General features: G+C 41.4%; 2 protein-coding genes across 2 annotated transcripts in view; one reads left to right on the top strand and one right to left on the bottom strand.

The window, feature by feature from the left end:
- LOC139718284 (uncharacterized) overlaps positions 1-9,902 on the top strand; it is a 226,781-nt gene extending 216,879 nt beyond the window's left edge. Inside the window, exons 7-11 of the mRNA XM_071629768.1 lie at positions 5,639-6,166; positions 6,475-6,649; positions 7,057-7,154; positions 7,991-8,162; positions 8,713-9,902. Of these exons, the coding sequence (XP_071485869.1) occupies positions 5,639-6,166; positions 6,475-6,649; positions 7,057-7,154; positions 7,991-8,162; positions 8,713-9,165 (1,426 nt within the window). The 3' untranslated portion in view covers positions 9,166-9,902. The remainder of the gene's footprint in view (positions 1-5,638; positions 6,167-6,474; positions 6,650-7,056; positions 7,155-7,990; positions 8,163-8,712) is intronic.
- A 7,486-nt stretch (positions 9,903-17,388) lies between these two features.
- LOC139718283 (deoxycytidylate deaminase-like) lies at positions 17,389-21,264 on the bottom strand. Its single transcript, XM_071629767.1, has 4 exons — positions 21,169-21,264; positions 19,092-19,227; positions 18,225-18,438; positions 17,389-17,461 (listed from the first exon to the last, which is right to left on the bottom strand). The coding sequence occupies exons 1-4, from the start codon at positions 21,262-21,264 to the stop codon at positions 17,389-17,391; spliced, it is 519 nt and encodes a 172-aa protein (XP_071485868.1).
- Between the last annotated feature and the right edge of the window lie 405 nt (positions 21,265-21,669).

The following is a 21,669-nucleotide window of genomic DNA, read 5'->3' as shown; positions in this document are numbered from 1 at the left end:
GGCCTGATCATTGTTTGACAGCGACAATCCCATTGGTGGGTGCACATTCCGGGACCGGTCATTTGGAGGGGACCAGGTCTTGACCACGGCTAGACTCAATTCTGAAAACTGATATATTACTGGGACCCCATATGAATCATTTTCGACATTATATTCGTGTGTGATACGTGTCCGACAACCCCTGTTTTCCCAGTTCATTGTGGTAAGTGCAATTTCGCTTGATGTTGATGTACCCTACACCATCATATGGCCCATTGAGCACAGTCTTTATGTGTCACAAAATAATTGGAAACTGTGATTTCCCAAACTTTTTTCCCCAGCAGCCAATAAGTGGTGCTCTGCAAATATTATCAGGAGAACCGGAATAAAGATAGGGGATAGGAATATTGGTGCTGTAGTATAGGATATTGTGTTTTTGTGCTGAAGTGAGCTTCTAGTTTTTTCCCATGTATCAACCATTTCCAATGTGAAAAGTTTCATTTTTTTTTTCAACCTTGATGTCAAAGGCTCTCTGAATCAACATGATTGATCATGCTCCTTGTCAGTGGTGATCATGTTCCCAAGTGCCATGCCGTAAATACCACAGTGGTGACTATCCAACAGGGCAATATGTGAAGAGTATATTGCACTTCTTTCATAACAGTGACTGCACTGTAATGAAGGCTTCATTGTCAGCTGGATAATGTTTAGGAAGCTGTTGTTCCGTGTGTTTATATCTACATTTGTACCTGTATATCCCAGCAGAGAAATATGCAGGATTTATCTGTTTCTCTTCGAGATTTGGATTCCGAATGCTGAGTTTTGTCTAGCCTCTCCCCCTCATTCCTGAGAGTAGGTGTCTCCCTATCTGAGGAACTCCCCATGAGCAGAGGCAGGAGCAAAGGGGAAGAGGTGAGGTCATACTGGCCCCAGGGCAAAGGTCATCTGAGGTCAGAGAGGCAGTAAATCTCACCATGCCATTTGGCAGTTGCTAGTCTTGCTTTCTGTAAAACTTGCATTCATTTTGGTGTCAGTGTTGTGGGTGTCAACATTTAAGAAAATGGAAACAAGGAGAACAAAGAAAGGGGAGAAGTGTGCAGACTTTAATATAATGATTAATTTCAGATTTAGAATGCTGTGGATTTATTCTTACAGTTTATGCAATTAATCATGCTTTGCTTAGAGACAACTAAAGAAGAAGGAGAGAGAGAGAGAGAGAGTGGGTGTGTGCCTGTGTGATGGAGAATTAAAGGAATAGATACCATTTTCCCCATCTGATATGGAGCTGTCAGGCCCATGATAGTCTTTTGCCCTATTTATAGAATGAATGCATGTTCTTGAACTTCAGACGACAAAGCAGATGTTCTACCAGGCAGAGTTAAGAGCTACTTTATGATGGAGCCCAAATTGGTTGTTCAGATGAAACTTCATATTTTGAAGGATATTTCTAATCATAGGATTACAAATCCAGATGACTGGATGGAGGTGCCTTCTTGTGAAAGTGTCCAAGTGTGCTTATAAAGAGCTGCTCATTTCCTGTTTAAACAGCTGGCCATAAAAATATTGAGAAGGGATTGGGGGAATCAAATGGTTTGTCTCCCAGCTCCTGAAACTGAAGAAGGGAGGCCAGTCTTCTAGTTTGAGGTTGTCAGAATTTGTTGTTCTAGCGGCAGACTTGCAAAAGCGAGAGAGGGGTATTAGGGGGCGGTTCTTGGGGGGTGAGGAAGTTTGAGGAAAAATTCAGCCAGATCGCTGAACATTGTGCGCGCACACAAAGAGGTGCCTTGTCCTACAAAGGGGATGTGGGGAAAATCTTCAAGAAGTTGGTTTCAAGAATATAGCTGATCAGATGGAGGTTTCTGGAGGGACTTGAAAATAGACCATTGCCACTTGGTGTAAAGGTCATACAGCAGTGAGATTCTTTCTCTCTGTGTGATATTTCTTTTCTGATCATTTTGATCTCTGCCAATGAAATCACATGCTCATAGGGCTTTATTGAACACAGTGTGTGACCCAGTAATGTGGCGGGATGATTGTATCTGCCTTTCATGTGGGGGCAGAGATGGCAAATCCTTATGGTTATAATGGAAGTAGGGCCTATAGTGTCTGGGAGGAATTCGCCTTTATGAGGGCAGAAGGGTTTTTAATGCAACCACAAAGTTTCGAGTGCAGAATTGTCCTGTTCCTTTTTTTTTAAATAGTCAAACCGTGTGCTGAGTTTGAAAAACTTGCAATTGTATGTGTTTTTACACAGCTATTACCTGCACTAGATTGCCTCATGTTTTGTTATGGTGTGTCAGAAAAAGGTATCTCCACCGGAATGAAATGAACAGGTCTCATTTCACACCCCGAGGAGTTGTGGATATAATGTGGGGTGCTAGCGCCCAAAGGTCACTGGTGTTATCCTCCTCCAAAAGCTGATTTAGGAGTAAAGTGGCGCATAAGGATGGAGACGTCAAGGAGGCTTTGGGAATAGTTTCTACCCAAGCCAATCACTTCTTGTCTTGGTGCTCAACCCTAGATATACAGAAGTTTTGATTTTAAATCTGCGGAGAACTTCTCCCCTGTCCCCAGGTGGTGTATGTGTTATGTGCTTTGGTATATAGGCCTATGGCAAAGGTCCATATTGATATGCACCAACCCAAACTTAAAAGATGGCCATGAACCATGTACATTTTGAGTACCGGTATATACACTTGTTTGGTTTGGGGGGGGGGGGGGGGGAAGGGGTGGGGGAGCACTGTCTTCCAAAAGCTTTAGGGCAAATATATACATGACATAATTATTATGTTTGCAGGTTGCCCATCTTAAGACTAGGGTAATAGGAAATGGCCCCTGTATTCTGTGAAGTCTTTTGTTAGGCTCTGCTCACACACAGCCTTGGTCTCAGTCTGATAGCTTGAGGTCACATGATCCTTTGTGTTTTTGTTTCAAAGATCAAAAGACCATTTCCTCCATTCAAGAAAGACTTGTGCCTCTGTTGTGTGTTAACTCACTCCCATTCAGATGGTCATTATGATAATAATACAGTACTTATATAGCACATATCACTTCCTTTAAGTGTCTAGTAAAACTGCTTTTAAAATTTGGGAGACATTTCTGCAGCTTTCATGGATCTTTTATTCAATGGATTTTTTACTGTACATCTTTCAAACATCATTTCCATATTCTTGACCATCCTTATGCTTCCCTCTTCCATTAAAATGGGGGGGGGGTGTAGAGGAGGGGAAGTTGCACTTGAGAAAAAAATATTTCAACGTGTGCTCTATTTCATTTTCCTCGGTCAGTCCAATCTTGAAATGATTGCAACCATTCTCCAGAAGTTGCGAGGAAACGAAACCCACAGAATTTGGCCACTGACGTCCACTCTCATCCCTGGAATGTTAATTCGCTTGACCCCCCTGTGATCCTGTTGCGCTCTATCCTCTATTCAAAGTCATAAGAGGGGGCAAAATCGCACTGCCAAGTGTCAGGCGAAGAATGATGGATTGTGGGGTAACACAGGGGTCATATTTATGGCTGGTTGTGTTTCCGACCTGTATATTATTAGCCAACATGCCAAACAATATCAACCAGAAAAGAACACTGATAGCAGGTTGCGCCATATTTTCACATCAAGGTAGGGTACTCTGAAAACTATAAACTTGAAAGATAATGATGAGTCTTGCTTCGGGAAATAACTGTGCTTCTCTGATTTGAAATATGATCTCTTCTTTCTGAGCTGAATGTTGAGTTGATATAAAAGAGGGCAGAGGGTGTTTGTCTTTTTTCCTTGTAAATGTATTTTAAGGCTGTTTGTAGGATAACGTACCATGCTACGTTTTTCAACAGAATAAGGGATGTCTTTCATCAGACAATCTGTCCGCAGGCAGTGGGGAGTTTTAAGATGTCACTGTATGTCTCAACTTTCACCCTGGGAATGTTATTACAACAGATTGTTTCGCAGAGGAAAGACCTTTCCTATGAATATCACTTCTTAACACCCCCCCCCCCCCCTCCCTCTTTATTTTATTCTTAAATTCTTCTTGTTTTGTTCTTGATCCAGTTGGAAAAAAGTCTGAAAGTCATGGGATTGGTGCCTTTCTTGTTCAGGCTGAGCTGATCAGTGCAAAATGATCATAACAGAAACAGATAGAGCAAGGAAAGTGCTCATGCTAGTTTTCGTAGAGAAAGGTATCAAGATATCAAGCCTCTATTGCTTCAAGCACCAACGTTTGTAGGAAGACCCATCTCATTTGGGGTTACCCTCGTTAGGCGATGACCTCTTCTGATCTGTTTGGCACAGCTAGAAGCAGAAACATGATGCTAGGTTTTAACCTGTGTATTCTAGGATTGCAATGACAGCCCTTTCTTGCAGAATTTGTTGTGCCTGAAGGCTGCTCTAACTTCAGGGAAGTTTGTTTGATGGGCTGTGGCCCACAGTGTCACCTGGATGAGACAGTTTAATAAGGGAAAAAGATGTCATTGAGAGGGCGTGGAGAAAGATATCCTCCTCCCTGGGCTTTGTTTTGTTTTGTTTTGTTTTGTTTTGTTTTGTTTTGTTTTGTTTTGTTTTGTTTTGTTTTGTTTTGTTTTTTGGTCTTTTTGGTTTTGTTGCTGTTGTTTTGTGCTAGAGCACAGAGCTGTTTGTGGTTCACCAGACTTTGAACTTTGCAATCCTACTCCTGATGAGTGCTATGTGAAGTATGTGAGCTGGAAGGGAGTTGGGAGCCTGTGTGTGTGTGTGAGAGAGAGAGAGAGAGAGAGAGAGAGAGAGAGAGAGAGAGTATGAGATATATTAATAAGAAGTACTAGGGAGCTGTCAATCATGAGATGTTGCAGTCTTAACCACATCCTTCCGGCTGACAGTCATCCTCCAGGCCTGATGGTGAGATGACAACACTAGATGTGATGGATGATGCATCAGGTGATAGGATCCATCATGACTGGCCTCTTATGATGCCATCACAAAGGTCAAAAAATATGTAGAGGCTCCATCCCCCCTTCCCCCTCCCCCCAATGCGAAGGAGGAAGGTTGATGTATTGTCAGACCTAATCACATACCAGTGAAACCCCATCTTCCCTCTAGTGTGTCCACTTCATTGAAGGTGTCCAGTATCATTGGGCCTGATGAGAAGAGGGCAGACACCAGTCTGTTTTCCCAATCACACCGCTCATTTCTACGGTAGCGCACAACCGGACAGCAATCCGACCTCCGGCTTTCCAGAGTTCCAAACGTGGCTGTGGCCTGAATCACGTCCAGTGTAGAATGAAGCCGTCTTCAACCTTCCACTTTTCGTAGAATGACTGTGAGCGTGTTAATGTTGGATGTTTGGAGAAGTTGTCACGTGTCTTCCAAGATATCGATTGGTATGTGTCATCCCAGGGTGCCTTGCAGTATGTGTTACAGTGAGAGCATGAGGGGTTTATATAAGAGTCAGGTGCTGTCTTGACATCCATCCACTCCGAGTCTAGAAGTATTTCAAGAGAGAGGAGCATATCATAGATCTAGGATGCCTGCGTATACGAAGGAAAAAGAAATGAAGTAATTTTCTTTTACTTTGTACTTTGTATTTGTTTCAGATATCCAGCATTGCCAATCTCTTGTATGCGTTAGTTGTCAAACTTTGCTTCCATTTCCAAACTGATAATGGTGTTTTCTCTGTGCCTTTCTCTACAGAGCACCAAGTGCATTAGAAGTCCAAGTCGAGCCCGTTCCTGTCAGCAGACAGGGAGAGACTACTCCATCGCTGTCTCCCAACTCAATTTCCGGGCGATCGTCGCCCGACGAGTCTCGTCTGTCGCCGCAGCACCACGCGCCTCGTCTAGCCAACGTGCCGGAGAACATCGTCCTGCCCAGTGACCAGAGGGAGACCACCAGAAATCTCAACGCCCTCTCCAGATTCCCGGAAGACGCCAACGAGGCCACCGACTCCGACAAGGAGGAAGGGGACGAGATCGACAGTGGTCGCCGTGACAACGCCTGGGTCCAGGAGCAGGTGGAGGCGGAGAAGGAGGCGGTAAAGGAGATTGAGCAGGAGAGCAACCCGCTCTTCAAGTGGGTACTGCAGTCGCTGACGCCCAACCGCCTGGCCCTGGCCGATCTCTTCCCACTGCCCTCCCAGCTGCAGGGTGGTCAACAGCCTGGTGACAGCATCAGAATGACCAACATGGATGAAGGCAGCGAGAAGGCAGGATCCACAACAAAGTGAGTAAACTGACTTTTATACATGGTAGTAGTGGGGGGGGGGCAAAGTTTCAAGCATCTTCATTGATGATTATTCTCAAGAGAAGCTAAGTCAGTGACAAGGGAAGAACGGTTTTTGTCGTCATGCCCCACACTGTCTATCATTGATTTAAAAGAGACATTGGTCGACAAGTGTGTGAGATTGATGGAAGCAAATGTAATATATTTTTACCTGTGGAAGATACACGTACCAGCACCTCGAGAGGACCAATGCATTGCCGAGACTGACTTTGTTTATTCCTTCCCCCTTTGTTACCCAAAACCATCAGTGAGAGCGAGGTCGCAGCGGAGCCCCGCAACCCCAGCGAGTGCATCAACCTGGTGCTGTCCAGCTCACGGTATCTCCGCATCTCCCCAGCCAAGGCCATCCTCCTGAAGAGGGCCAAGGGGATGAGCAACACGGACGATCTTGGCAACAACAACGCAGAGCTCCGCAAGACACAGGTGAGAGTCCTTCCACCTTCATAGATACTTTCCTCTGTTGATTATATATTCATGCTTTTACATGTGTTTCAGAAACAAGGCAGCAGTTACTCTCATGGAACAGTACATTTGACCAGCACAAAAAAAGTGTTCTTGAATCTCAGTAGACATTCTGTTAAAATTTTAGATTGACTAGTACAATTGCTAGACATTTTTGTTTTGCTTCCTTAATAGCGAAACTTAAACAGGACATTTATTTTCATTGAACTAAGGAGGAATGGTTAATTAACAATTAATATGAATATCAATTTGAGATTTGAGACATCAGAAATTGTGAATATATTTAGATACATATATCTGTGGATGTGTGCTCATTGAGAACTTTGCTGACTCCCAAAAAACATCTTGTGTCCCTTTCCCCGATCCAGGAGGAGCTTGTGGAGCGCATCAGCAAGAAGGTGGAAGACATCAAGCAGATGCAGACAGAGGTTGCCACGGAGATGTCCAGTCTGGAAGAGATGAAGAGGTGAGACTATTTCCGAAATCATTTTCCAGCTTTTATCATCAAAGGTGGGGCTAGCATGAACTGAGAAGCAGAAATTATGGCTACAGTGAAGGTCCACTCACAGAAATGTGTAGTCACCAACTGTTCAAAGAGTGATCGCCATTCCAATCAACGTCATTTCAATGAGATTTGTAGTCAGGGCCACGTTGCATAAAAGTTTAAATCAAACATAAGTCAGATAATCAAACATAAGTCTCTGAATACCGAATTCTGATTGGCTGAATCCTGACTTATGTGTGATTTTCTGACTTCTGTTAGATAACATCTTTTTATGACACAGGGCCCCAGAATTTCATGCAGAATGTCAGTCAGAATGTGAAAGGTCGCAGGTCACAGGTTTAGACAATAGAACCCAAATCAGGCAGGGCAGCATGGTCTAGGGGACAATGCACTGTGCATCTTGTGAGAATGTCTCGGTATCAAAGCCCCATCTGGGCTTTTCATTCCCTGAGCCGCACACTCATCTCACAACACTTCACTTTACCTAGCTGTATGAGACGGTATACCGTGGACGGTGGACCACTACTGTGGATGGATTAAACGTGTCGGCTGAATGATATCAGCCTAGCTGGAATGTTCCGTATATAGAATGGAGGTGATGAACTGAGAGTTTGGGTCTATTTCCAGTGACAGTAGTAATGATGATGTCAAGCAGTCTTGGGTATCACAATCTAGATAGAAAGGCACCATGTGTAGAGTAGTCATTACATATCAAAATAGATTTTAAAAAAGAACTGAAAATAAATCAAAATTTAACTAAAAGTCTCTAAATTGTTCTCCTTGGTTCTCATTCGCAGGCAAGTCATGGAGTGCATAAAGATTCACTGCAAAGCCAGTGAGTACAACAAGTGCAACATGTACGTAGCGGACATCGACAGAGTGACCCGGCTACTCCTATCCCTTACCAGGAGGATCTCCAAGGTGGACAGCGTCCTGGGCAGCATGGAGAACAGCGAAGAGGAGGAGAAGGTGCGCATCAACACCCAATTATTCATTTATTTTCATTTTGTATATTTTGCATTGTTCATCTACATCAAACCGTTCCTTTGTGACAACTGGCAGCAAATTGTGTTCATGCACAGTGATTGGCAGATGAGCAGTTACAATTGATTTATGTGTAGTGCAATGGTGAGATTTTTAGGAAGTGTGAAATTTGTCATGTGTGTCATGATCTGTAGGCTAACTAAAAGCATTTTGCTTGTAGCAAATTTAGTTCATGCCCGGCGTTACTGAGTAGTGTGTTGTATGTGATTACCATAAAACCAGAAACATTGCAGGTTGAAACTTTTGCGAATTGGTGCTGGCTTTCAATGCATTGTTTAGAAAAAAAGAAAGAAAAAAAAAACTTGCGATATGAAAAGTTTCGTGCACACGAAAATGTCCACTTTTGCAGTATGTGTTAGCCATACACAAGTACTGTATTGTATCAAGGAAACACCAGCCTCAAATTGGGTGTTGTGATTTGTACTAATGTCTTCCTTTCTGTTTCCTCTCCTCTTCTGTCCTCATAACCATGTAGGCCAACCTGGAGAAGCTGCGGGAGAACCTCAACTCCCAGTACCGGGATGCCAAGAAGCTGAAGGAGAGCATCGTCAGTCGCCACGGCACCATCAGCCGCATGCTGCTGGACAAGCTGGCCAACGATAAGCACGACGACTTCTGCCACTACGTGACCATGCTGCCCCGCCTCCTCATCATGGTGCAGGAGCTGGAGGACAAGGTGAAGTTGGGGGAGGAGCAGCTGGAGGCCCTCAGGGAGAGTCTCCGCCAGATGAGCATCGGCAGCATCGCCGCGGAGACGGGCGCCCCCCGGGACTCCAACGGCAACGTGCACCGCTACAAAGACAACACCAGCAGCTGCCAAGCGATGCCGTCCTCTCCATCGGCGACAATGACGACGACGACAGCGACAGTGCTGACAATGGACGTTCCGGAAGAATACAACAGGAATGCAACCAGCTCGTACTGCTGATGAAGGATGATCATCCGGGGAGGGGGTACGGTGGAAATCCCCCTGACCCTAAAACTTGTACCAATGCAGTTGCTGAGTGAAGTGGACGGCCTACGTCAGGCCACTGGTCCGTGATTCAGTGAGAGCTTTCCAGGGCTGTGTCGTCACGCCAAGCGTGGTGTCGACGTGGCAGGGCCAAGTCTTGTGCAGAGGAGCAAGGCCTCGAGAAACGGATTTCACTCCCGGAACTTGTGCCTTCGGATATCGGCAGCGAATCGATTATTTAAAGTGCGATCAGGAATCCGACACGTGGTTCGTCCTTTTGCAAACACAAAGAAGGCTGTGGTGGTTAATAACTTGGGAAATGCAAAGCAGTGCCCATTTTTCCACACTTGTCATTATTTGCTGTGCTATTGCTGATGATAACTTGACCAAAATTTGTGAGGAGTGTTTCAATTGTGCAAGCACATGTACTCTGTACTCTGTACTCTGTGAAACAGAGAGAACAAGAGATGACAGGTATTGGACAGGAAAACTTGCTGAAAATGAATCTAGGCAAGTCTAAAATAACAAAAGCAGAAACTCTTGCAAAGTCAATGACAAAAGGAAGTTTGCAGCACATTGTGTGTATATTTTCAGTGTTGTGTGTGTGTTTTTTTTTCTTTGTTTGGTCTTACAAACTCACTTTTTTTCACACATGGATGTGACATTTGGCCTAGCTGGACTAGACTGGCAATTTTTTTTTTTTTTTTTGATTTTTTTTTTCCGAAAGCCACATCAAATTGTGCTGCTGACTTTTGGCTTTTGCGTGCAGCATGGAAGTGTGGTTGAGATACTTGGATGCAGTGTCTTATAGAAGGCTGACCACATATCGCTGGCTGGCTTTTGTGGACAACATTGAGCTCCGAGAGTCAGAGCCCACAAATTCTGTCTTTCAAAACTGATTGCCACAAGTTCGGCAGTGCCCTTCCACACATTTTGATGTATGAAAGTCACTTGTTGTTGTTTTTTCTCCCGTGTGGGAGCTCATTATGTGGAATTTCCTGAATTCGCTGTGCGGCAGGAGTGGGGGGAATCAAAAAGATTGTCACAAACGACGTTGCGCAGCACTTGTGATAAACCGTCTTGTCAGTTACGTAGTCAGTTTTGTCGGGTTTCGTAACAGTTGAAATAGAGTGAGAGGACAGAATAAGAAAGGGTTGCCTGATAAAATGTACAAAAGTTGCCCCATTCTGACCCCAAGTTCTAGTTCTGTCCTCGGCACCTGCAATATATACTGTTGTGTTTGAATCCGTTGAATGATCTATTTATGTCAAGTTGTGAGGAATTTCATACATATCCAAGATAACTTATATCAGTGAATTTACAAATGTGTGTCTTTTTTTTAAAATTGCTATTATGGAATATTGCCTTCATTTTTGTTTTTCTATTGCAAAAGAAAGTTTCAGAAATGTGACAAAAGTGTGTATATTTTGAAAAGATAAAGCACATGCATTTTGATGACCAGCAAATGCTCACAAATTTCTTTCTCCTTCTCTAGTCTCCTTCTTTAATTAGCTATCAAGCCATCTACCTACCTCTCTATCCTATTATTCTCTCACCCACATTTCTAATTAGTTTCTATCCTTCTCCGCAAAACTGGTCCCCAGTGATGTGGGCTCGGGAAAAAAAAAAGATAGTTGCAGTATTTGGTATGAGAAAGATCTATCAGGTGGGAACACCGAATGACAGTGATCAAACTTTCTCGAAACTATTCCATAATTGTGCATTTCTGTCATGGCACACTGTGTTGCTCAAAGCCTGTTCAGTACCATTGTTTCTTCATCCCAGAACACTCTGACCAATACTCATGTTTTTTTCTACAACACAATTTTTTTTTGCTATGTAAAGAGGAATGTACAAAGTGATGAAATATGAGGAGTTTTGTACTACATTTTTCTAAGCATTAAATTCTTTTGTAATACATTTTACATATTCAGCGAGTATGCTAGTGACATATTTTTCTAGGAAAATTGTTTTCGCAAGCTTTGTGTATGGGGTAGCTGCTTCAGAGTGAGCTACCTAGTAGTCGTTTCTTCATCAGGTACATGTACTACAGATGTGTTTGTTTGCTCAAAGGCAAAATTTACTACGGTTCTCAGTTATATATCTATTTGCATGAAATTGAACGTGCTGCATACGTGACTCAAGTTTGTACAATTTGCCAGGTGTATGGTATTCCTACGCTCAAACTAGCAGAGATTGTATAGGCACTCCATGAAAATTAACTCGGAACAACGTCTTGCAACTATACCATTGCATATACGTATTCAAGATGCACTAGATTGCAATGTTTTCACAGTAATGGATGAATGTTCAAATTATGTAGGCATGGTTTACATTGACCCATGGCGATCAGTCTGAATGAAGCCTCGTGGCTGTATTCCACGCTGTAACTGAAATTTACACCAATCAGTACATTGCCCGGTTTCTAGCGTTGTGGGAATTTTTTGTCTGTAATATTGCTGCCAGGCATAGGGCCATACTCATGTCATTCATATCAATTTTTTTTTAAAATTCAAAGTTACCAATGTGTCATTCAGCTGATCAAACCTCATTCTCATAATCACTGCAAACCAATTTGAGCTTTCACAAAATTTGGAAACTGTCATCAGATACTTGATATATGAAGCGATTCATGAGCAAAATGTATTCATTTTTTTTAAACCAATACCGGTACTTAAAACATGAGGAAAAAACAAATCATTCCTGTCTCTCATTACTTAAAATGTACAGTCTGACATTGTTGATGAAAAGACGAAACTTGAGTTTTCCCAGACTACAGTGTGAATTTTTGATACTGCTGCCTTTAGAAATATTCATTGGCCCTTCCACTCTTTCGTAAAAATGTTTTCAACAAGTTTATTTCTTCTTCTTTTTTTTTTTTGGCGGGGGATATATATACAATTGAACAGTCACAGTGCTTATTTTTACTTGAGCAATATTGACAAACCCTGGCACGTGTTGGCAAAGGGCAGTGTTTGAAGGCGATGGATACTGTGTTACAATCTTTGTTAGCGTTATGTATGGATCTATTCTGTTACTCCCCCATATCTGGCTGAACGAGCATCTTTGCATTGCAAGTTATCGACAAATAGAGAAAAGTAGCTATTTATGTGAGCTTTGTCATCTTATTGTAGACGTTCAGTCATTTTGGTTCCATTCCTAGGTAGTTGCTACAGCATGATTGTGTTAGCTTATGTTTTGTTTGGTTTTTGCCAACGATGATTGGTTGTTTTGTTGCACGCCGTGTTATAAAAGGGAGTTTACGGCACAAAACTTATCCCAGTTCATTTCTTTCAGTGCTGTCTTTCTGTCTCTCTCCCACCTCATTTTTTTTTCCTTTTATGTCCACATAGCGTTAGTTTTGATGGGATTCATGACAAAGGTAAATTGAAAAAAAAAAAAAAAACCCAAGAGAATATTTATTTCATTAGCAGCTTTGTTACACAAGGGAATATCTTCCATCGAGTATTTTGACAGAGAGAATTTTCCGAGGAAATTCCTCTTCCATAGTTAGCTGTACTGGTTCATGGGGTTTATGTAGTGCATGCATTAGTTCACTGTTGTGGTACGCAGCCCACCCTTCCAGTTGTGCTGGAAAAGATGAATGGCTGGTTTTTGTTTTGGTAGGGGTATAGGCTCTGCAGAAAGCATCGTTTCATGTGACAAAAACCCTTTCGGGAGTTGTAGGATTTTTATGTTAGCATACATAGACCGTGAAGTGTACTGTTTACACTCGACACAAGACATAAAAAGAATGCCAGTGTGTTTTTGTAAGCACCATTTTTGGACATGGCATTTTTCTTGTGTGTGTTTTGTACTTAAAGTTACAGTTCACAAAGTTATTACCAAAAGGGGTCTTACAGGGTTCAATTAATAAATGAATATTGGCCAACATGTCAGGGTATTTTGTCACTTAAGTTTTGCATAGGAAAATCGTAAATTACTTACTGATAGTTTTCATTAAAGTGTTGGCCAGTCTTTGGAGAGCCTTATAATGGTTGTGTTGTGTAAACTTTTTTTTTTTTTTTTTGATATGGACTGTGAAGTGTCTGTGTATATGTAACTGCTGTAACAGCTCATTTTGTAAGTCATGGAATATGTATAAAATAAGTACTATTTTCTCTTTTAAAAGTGGAAGAATTATATATTGCACCAGATTTTTTTCTGGTTTACTTATTTAAGAGTTTGTGATGCTGATTTTTTTTTTTTGAAAAAAAGAAAGAAAACAAAAACAATGTATTTTCTTGTTGCCTAGTTTAAGTTAATGCTACATCCAATCATGTGTATTCTTCTCTTTGATCTATAAAATTGTATAACAGCCTTCTTTCCATTATCATTAATATGAAGAGACATATCTGCTATTAAAATGATATTCTGAAAATTTACATTGCATCGATACGCGTTGCGTCTGTTTTGTAGATGTTTGTGTACTTGTGCTTTGTGTATGCCTACAACTGTCGACCATGTCAGGAACACACATATGGACCAGATTAGACCCTAACTTCCTGAGGCCGCCCTCAGTGGCTGAAAAGATGTAGTATAAGTAGTAGGTGGCAGATTACACACTAATGAATACAGTGAAGGTCTGTGTTGCGAGGAATGTGAGGCGAGAAAGGCGAGTGTGAGTGCAAAAGGTCTGTGCCTTAACGTAAAAATTTTCCCTCAAAATTCCACTGAATGACCACGGACATTGTCACACAATAGGTGAAGTCCATTCTTGAGGCATATTTTGTAACTAAACATGTGGACAGAGTATTAAATGTTCGGAGACCTTTTTTGGCATGCTATGTATGCGTGTGTGTTGTTTGTGTCTGGGTGTCGTGTGTGTGCGTGTGCGTGTGTGTGTGTGTGTGTGTGTGTGTGTGTGTGTGTGCGTGTGCGTGTGTGTGTGCGTGTGCGTGTGCGTGTGCGTGTGTGTGGTTTGAAGCTTGATTGAAATAATTGTAGTATGTACTGTCAAAGGCGGTTGTCAGTGTTTCTCTGACATGATTGATCTGCCAGGTAAATAACCGTTTGTGCTGACTTTTTGCCAGTCGACTGGGGCATCCATTTTATGCCCTGTCCAAGGAACAGAATGTTTGTGACTCTTACCTCAGGAAAAAAAGCATGGTAACACACACACTCACATAGACATTACATTGCCTAGCAGGAACAAACGCATCAAAACATGGGAACCCTTGGTGAAATGAAAACAGTCAAAACTGTCATATTAAAAACATCAAAAGGTATATTTTGTCAAATTAAATGGAAAGCATAGAAGACGTATAATTAAAAAAAAATATGACAGAGATACCACACCATGAAAAAAGACCATACAAACAAGTAATCAACAGTCAATATACTGAATTTTCCTGGTGTACTACAGTAACCTCTCATGATAAAATCTTTGGGACAGAAATAAGTTCATTAGATTCTGATGTAATGGGTTGGCAAAAATTGTGAAATAAGGGAATTTTGAACTTCGGGGCCAACAAAACTACTTCATTGTACAGCTATCAAGATTTTGCAATACATCGTATTGGTGTATCTTTAATGAGAGTTTACTGTATTGAATACCTCAGATCAGGGAGGTGTAAGAGAAGGAGAGACAACTCGTTCGTAATTCATGCAAGCACATGTTTTGGCTCAAAGCATTACAATGGGATGTCTATCATTCCACTATACGCTTTGAAGTCATGCTCTGCACCGCTCTAGTTGCAAGGCGAAGTTTGGAGACGAAGAACGCATTTCACCTTTCATTGAATTACAAGCTTTATTCCCCCGTAAAATTTTGAATGAAATACTCAAATTGATTAAGAGTAGTTTAGGAAAGAATTTGATATTATAAACATGTATTTCTAGTTTCTTCGTAATGTGCAAATCGAAATGAAATGAAAATTAGGCCCTCTTAAAAACCTAATATTTTTCTATAATGCGCACATTTCTGCATGTTAGTTTTCTATCCTTTAATCTGGGATATTTTGATCTTTCAAATAAAGTACTCCGCTAAAGCGTGCACCAGCGTGCTTTCAAACGATTTGCTGTTAAAATTGTCAGTTTTACTCTGCATTTTGATTCGCTGCTCCAATTCATTGTTGCCATCACATTGAAAGAGAGAGAGAGCGAAATGCAGTAGGGGCAATTATTTGTAGATGTGAGAGCGCTAGTCCCGATTATCGATGCTCTCTTTTGTCAAAGCACCTGATTTCCACCTGTAGTTAAGCGCATAACTTCTCGGCGTTGCCGCGCATCCTTCAATGGAGAGCAGGAGTTGTCTCTCCTTTTCTTACACCTCCCTGCTCAGATCAATCCTGCCTCTGTTAGCCATGAATTAGCATACACATTGCAGCATTTGCAGGTTTCTCTGTTACTCCTGCAATTCTCTGAGAGCTACCAATGCCCCCAAATGAGATTCTTTTTACCCATTGACATAGAATGGACAGGTTGGTAATCCACCAAAGCAGTCAAGACAAAACTTTGGGAGAAAACAAGATGGATTTACTGATTGCTTTAGGAAACTTTGAAAGAATAAAAGTTTGTCTTCATGAGAGCCAGCTGGTAAAAAACAAACAATAACAACAATAACAAAAAAGAAAACTACCTATCATAATAAATACAATTTCAAAAAATGAATGAGAAACATTGTGACCAGTAGTAAATTAGTACCGTGGACTCCCAATAAAACAAAGTCCTCGGGACTGGCAGTTTTCTTTCATTATACTGAAATTTTGTTAAAACCGAACAGTCAAGTATACAAAGAGATTATGACAATGTGGTTATTTTGGGACCTGAATATTAACTTCGACGTAACAAGAATTTTGTTGCATCCATGTTCATTAGAATCAGACTACACTGTACTGTATATTTTGTGATCATGGAGTACAATAATGAAATGAGAAATGTAAGCATGCACATCGCATTCATGTCGGGACAAAAGGTCATATTTTCCCATGTTGTTAATTTCGCAAGGAGCACTAGAGGCACAAAATTCAGGAGAATAAAAACAACACAAAATGTAAGGCGTATGTGGTATACAATTCATATAACCTGCTATTACACTAACGTAATACATCACCTTTTCATTATCAAAAATACAGTGCTTCAGCACATTTGTTATGAATGTGTAACATAACATAAAATTCATTTAAAAAAAGAGTAATTACTGAAACAGATGATGCTCCAAGAAAAGAAGCGCTCAGAGACCTGAATGTAATTTGCGCTCTATAAAAATGGTTTATTATTATTATTATTTCTTGACACCGTTACATGTATTTTCATGCACGAGGAACATTGTGGGGGACAAATGCTAACAGATCCTCACTAATAGGCAAGTGAAAACAGCAGCTCTGCTCATACAGTGATGCCGTCTATTGCATTGTGTCTATAATGCATTATGAATCACCTTTTGGCAGATGAAAAAAAAGTAATTGAACTGAACTGAATTGAACTGAATTGAATCTAATATGCTTTTCTAACATGACAACAAAGCAAATATTCATTACTCTTTGTTACACACTTGACATCCACTATTTGGATGATGAGTAAAATTTCAACCTCCTAGATACAAATTAGCAGAATAATGGAGAAAATATTTCTTCCACACACACAAAAAAGAAGGTACAAATTAAGGAACATTACATGTTTAAAAAATAAAAAAATTCAGCAATGAACATAAGTAACATGATGGAATACACATCACCTACAGTTCCCACAGTACTGCACATTGGAAGATTCTGTCACAGGCACCATGACTATTGCATCAATACTGCTTTATGTATGTTTGCCCGATTTCACTACAAACTTTCATCATTGCCCTCCTGGGCAACACTGACAAAATTTATAACACAAATTTCTCTCTTTGGTGTATAATTCTCGTTTGACGGGAAATAAAGGCACATACTTGCGGTGTGCGGAGAATTACGACGTGTGTTACTTCACACGGTACAAACATGTAATTGGAATGCCAAGGACCACAAAGTTTGACTCCTTTAAACTCCATCCTCAACACAGACCTCTGATTCACGCGTTAGTGACACCTAAACTCAATCCTACGCATACAGCGTACTTTGGAATAGTATCATATCACGTCACATACATGTATCATCATAAGAGGTTAGGGTATTCGCAACACAATGTCTTTTCACCATCTATTAGTACTGTTCACTTTAACTTGATGGAAGACAGCTCAGAATGCCCCTCTGGTGTCCGCTGCGCTGCAAGCTATGACGGGTGCGTCTCTCTTTCTAAGCAGCTGAAGTCGATTGTTAGCTTACTCTTCTTGGGAATATGTTGCCTGCGGAAAAAACCAATGAGAATGAAAGGATGGAAACAAATCAATACAATGATATCTATGATTGAGTATAATCATTTCCTTTTTATGGACAAATGACGACTGTACCTGCAGAGGAAAACTGCTCTTACGGCCATGTGAAATACCTCACTTTTTTTTTGTTAGTCAAATAATATTTTGACTAGAAAAGATATGAATTTACTATGAGAACTTGATAATACTTGTACATAATATTTAAACAGTTTCATACAGATTTTTTGATTAGTCCATTACATTTTGTTGTTGATTTGGGAGGTTGATTTCATTAGTGGTGGGGGGGGGGGGGGGTGTAACAAACACAAGGCAAGTGCCAAAATGTGTCTCGCCCATTCGCATAGAAGAAATTAATGTTTTTCTAGATCCCGGAAGTTCATTGACCCCGCCTATGATGTTTGACCTTGTGGTGACCTTCAACTCCCCAAGGGACATTTACCAGCCAAGTTTGGTCACCTCTGGTGGGCTCGACAAAAATCAGTGAAACTTACAAACACAACAAGAAGCATGAAGCACAATTATGTGGCATTGAGAAATGTCACTCCAAAGGTGATGCATACATTCAAACTTTCCTCACTTTATCTTCTTGGGGTCATCATATCCACTTTCAACTGATTTTGTGTAACGCCTTTTCATTCATTCTATGTCAATACTTCTATCACTTCAAAATCATACTGGCATCATAGAGCCATAAAAGAAGCCAACCATAAAATTAGCAAGTCATCCCTCCTACCTGTACGGGATCCCTGCCGCATCCAGCATTCTCCGCGAGGCGATCATGGAGGGTTTGTCGTGCTTGGTGTCCGACATGTAGATGACTGACTTGATGCCTGCCTGGATGATAACCTTGGTGCATTCGTTGCAAGGGAAGAGGGCTACGTAGATGGTACAGCCCTTGACGGAGGCACAGTTCTTGTTCATCACGGCGTTCATCTCTGCGTGACACACTTCACGGTCACAGAATAAGAAATAACAATGGAATCCCAAATGAGCTGGTATATTATATTATAGGAATGAGAGCTGTCTTGTTATGAAACTGATTTTATGTCATACTGGTGTGCGATGGAGAGTGTTGCGTCTAAAAAGAAAGAAACATCATGTTGGCACAAGTGATCTGAGAGTAGTAAAAACCTTAGAAATTTAAATGAATGGCTTGAAAGTGACAGCAAATCTAATGTCAATGTATCATCTGACATGCTGTGGTCATGTGACAATCAATTGGTCACCTGACATTGGTCACCTGACTATGAAAGTTCTTACCTGGCGCTTCTCCTCTTGATAAACATATGTTTGGAATTGTCCCCCTTCCTCTTAGTGGCATAAAAGTACGTCTACTGATTACAAATGCCTTGAAATACATGGAGGAATGTAAAATGACCATGATAAAACTTGAGCAGTGTCTTCCATTTTTTTTTTCTCAAAAAGAGAGCATGAAATTTGTACCTGTCTCACTGAGAATATGACAAAGGCAAAGCTACATGTACAGGGCACACTGTGTCAGTTTGTTTTCAAGAATATTCACACAGACATAATATTATCAATAGAGGAGTGACTGTATTGAGCACTAGCAGACATACACATTGTGCAAAATTCTTCTCACCATATGGCGTCTTGGTATCCACCCATTCATCACCGTGTCGTTGCCATGGCAAATCCTCATCGCTGCATCCGATTGGCATGCCGTTGTAGCCAATCCCAACGATCTTGTTTTCATCATTAACGATGCATGCTCCCACCTTGTAGAAGCAGCAGGCAATAAAGTAATAAAAGAAAAAATCATACAGTCAAGATGATCAGAGGCTGCTATTTATTTTTGCAACAAAGAGTGATATGTCACATATACTATCTTCTTTCCCTTTCTTTTTGTTTTGTATTGTTTTGATTTGTTTTTTGGTGGGGGTGGAGTTGCATGGGAGATCTGATGCCCCCAGACCTCCCAAACTCCAATCCCCAATTAGGCCTATATTTACATGGAGCTTGTGATTCCAACAATTTTGCATGCACTTATAATGGAAGGAAGTGGGACCTGCACTAAAGTGGGTGTCACATTGAAAATGCATTTCCAGGTTGTTTCATGTACAACACCTATCGGTCATTCAACTAGACAAACATGTTTACGGGTAGGGATAACGAGACAAAAAGTGCGAGTGAGTGAGCGAGAGAGAAAGCGAGAGTGAGAGAGAGAAAGTGCTAGGACAGGTGTAAATGTTTTACAAGTCGCGCCATCGATGACCGAGAGGAGTTCATTTATTTTTGCATGTCAATTAATGTAGAAAGAAAAGACAGGAAATAGCTCCAGTTCCGGGAGAGTGCGGTATAGGTGTTTTCGTTCAAGTCCTTTTAGTTGTATCAAATATTCCAAATGCCTCGAAAAGGAGTGTCGTAGTCGAGTAGCAATTTAACAGTAGAGTTGGATCTTTTCGTGGCAGACACCATTTGGATTTCACCGAGAGAACATTGAGTTAGCTCCGTGATGGCAGAAAACCAACCTGCCACACCCAGGCGCCAGTTGGCAAGATAATTTTGTGTCTAAGCCCAATTTCGTTTGCGGCCAGGAGCCGTCTGTCCACCTTACCGTCAGCCTGTATACTGGCTGATTTGAGTTCAGACTTTGTTTGCTGCCAGAAGGCATTCCAACAGCCTTTGCAGCCTCCCAGTAGACAAGAAGAAGAGGCATTTTGGTCATATTACACCGGTCATTGATGGCGCCGAGGCCGAGGTCGAATCTACTCCCAGGCCGACGCATTCGCAGCGGAGCGACTGTGCCCGCCCCTCGCTAGGGAGAACTTTTGACGCCAATGAATACGGAACGCGGGTCCCTCGCGAGACTTTGGAGCTGGAACAGCAACCTCGCATACAAGGACGCTCCACCCACGAATCAGTTATGTTCTGGAAGCGAATAGTTTGACAATTAAGGTGACTCTGTGGACAACGCAGGTGAGCGATGAACCTGGCGGGTGCATGACACCCTGTAGATATGATTGGTTATGACGAGGAAGTGTCGCCGAAGTAGAGAGGTGAAGGTCATGTTAAATTGGTAAAAGGATGAATATGATGTGCACATAATTCGAATGTTGGTATTTATACACTCCATGATAGTTGCGGGTTAACACAGAACCCGGATGTAAACGGAAGCAGTGTAATTGAAGGCAAGTGTTATAACCGCGGTAAACCGTCGTGCGTACAGGCTGGTCATCTCAGGATCAGCACTACGGTGGTGTGAACCATATAGTGTTGCGCTTGATAGCAGATAGTGTATTGTCAGGGATAACGAATTAATAGTGAAGCTGTTATAATTATTCTGAAGAAGTGTCAAGCCAAAAGCACAGGTGGAACCGGACCAAGACAGGGTCCCGTTCACATGGTTGTCGAATATAAGAGTATTGTAATTTAATTTATCTCACTCAGAATTTTGATTTTGCATTTTATGTTGGTCACAACTCCTTGATTTCAGTCGTGTAAATATTCTACAAATGGTTTATTAAATTGTACATTAAAGTGAATGGCACGAGTGTGATTGAGTATTATTTAAGTCCGCCCATGTGACAGTGGGGCTACAAAAATCATAAATGATATGTATTTGAATTCTCCACTCATGTCTGCTGACTTTCATTGCATTAACCTACTCCCCCTGCTCTGCGATCTGACAAACGAAGAGTTGCCAACAGCTTACATACCTGTGTCCTTGGGTCTTTACTTCTCTGAGCTGATAGGAAGGCCACAGCCATGAAGTAATCAGCCCAGTCCAAGTAATCTGTTCTCTTCTCATCCATGCTATATACTGGCTGTGGGGAAGCAGTAGAAGTATCATTTAATACAAACGTAACTGACTTAATAAACTTACTGATCCAGCTTTGGATATTTCTATACTCTATACCAACATAGTTTTAACATCATCAACATAGTTTTAGCACCATCAACCCTGCCCTGTAGGCCTACTCCGATACGGGAGTAGAAAGGTCTAACAGTTTAACACTAAACAGTGAAAACAGCTTAGCATCATGTTTGCGTGACATGAGATTTAATCATTTGAGAGGCAAACAATAGAATACATCATGATGAGGCATGAGTTTTGTTTCATTTATTTTCTTTTTTACATTTGTCTCCCTCTACAAATGAAATTTGTAAGATCAACTGCTGGTCTATACTAGTAAACAAACATGTCCCCCCCCCCCCCC

This window comes from Diadema antillarum, unplaced genomic scaffold, assembly GCF_040938485.1.
Source record: "Diadema antillarum isolate AM-2024a unplaced genomic scaffold, OU_Dant_1.0 scf00000092, whole genome shotgun sequence".
NCBI lineage: Eukaryota > Metazoa > Echinodermata > Echinoidea > Diadematoida > Diadematidae > Diadema > Diadema antillarum.
Note: the sequence above shows the minus strand (reverse complement) of the source record. Positions and strands in the feature narration are given on the sequence as shown.

Coding starts and splice junctions, on each gene's coding strand:
- LOC139718283 (XM_071629767.1), bottom strand. CDS start 21,264: ATGGATGAGAAGAGAACAGATTACTTGGACTGGGCTGATTACTTCATG. Junction 18,439..19,091: donor GGATACCAAGACGCCATATG/GTGAGAAGAATT, acceptor GTGACCGTGAAG/TGTGTCACGCAGAGATGAAC. Junction 17,462..18,224: donor GCGGCAGGGATCCCGTACAG/GTAGGAGGGATG, acceptor TTTTTTCCGCAG/GCAACATATTCCCAAGAAGA.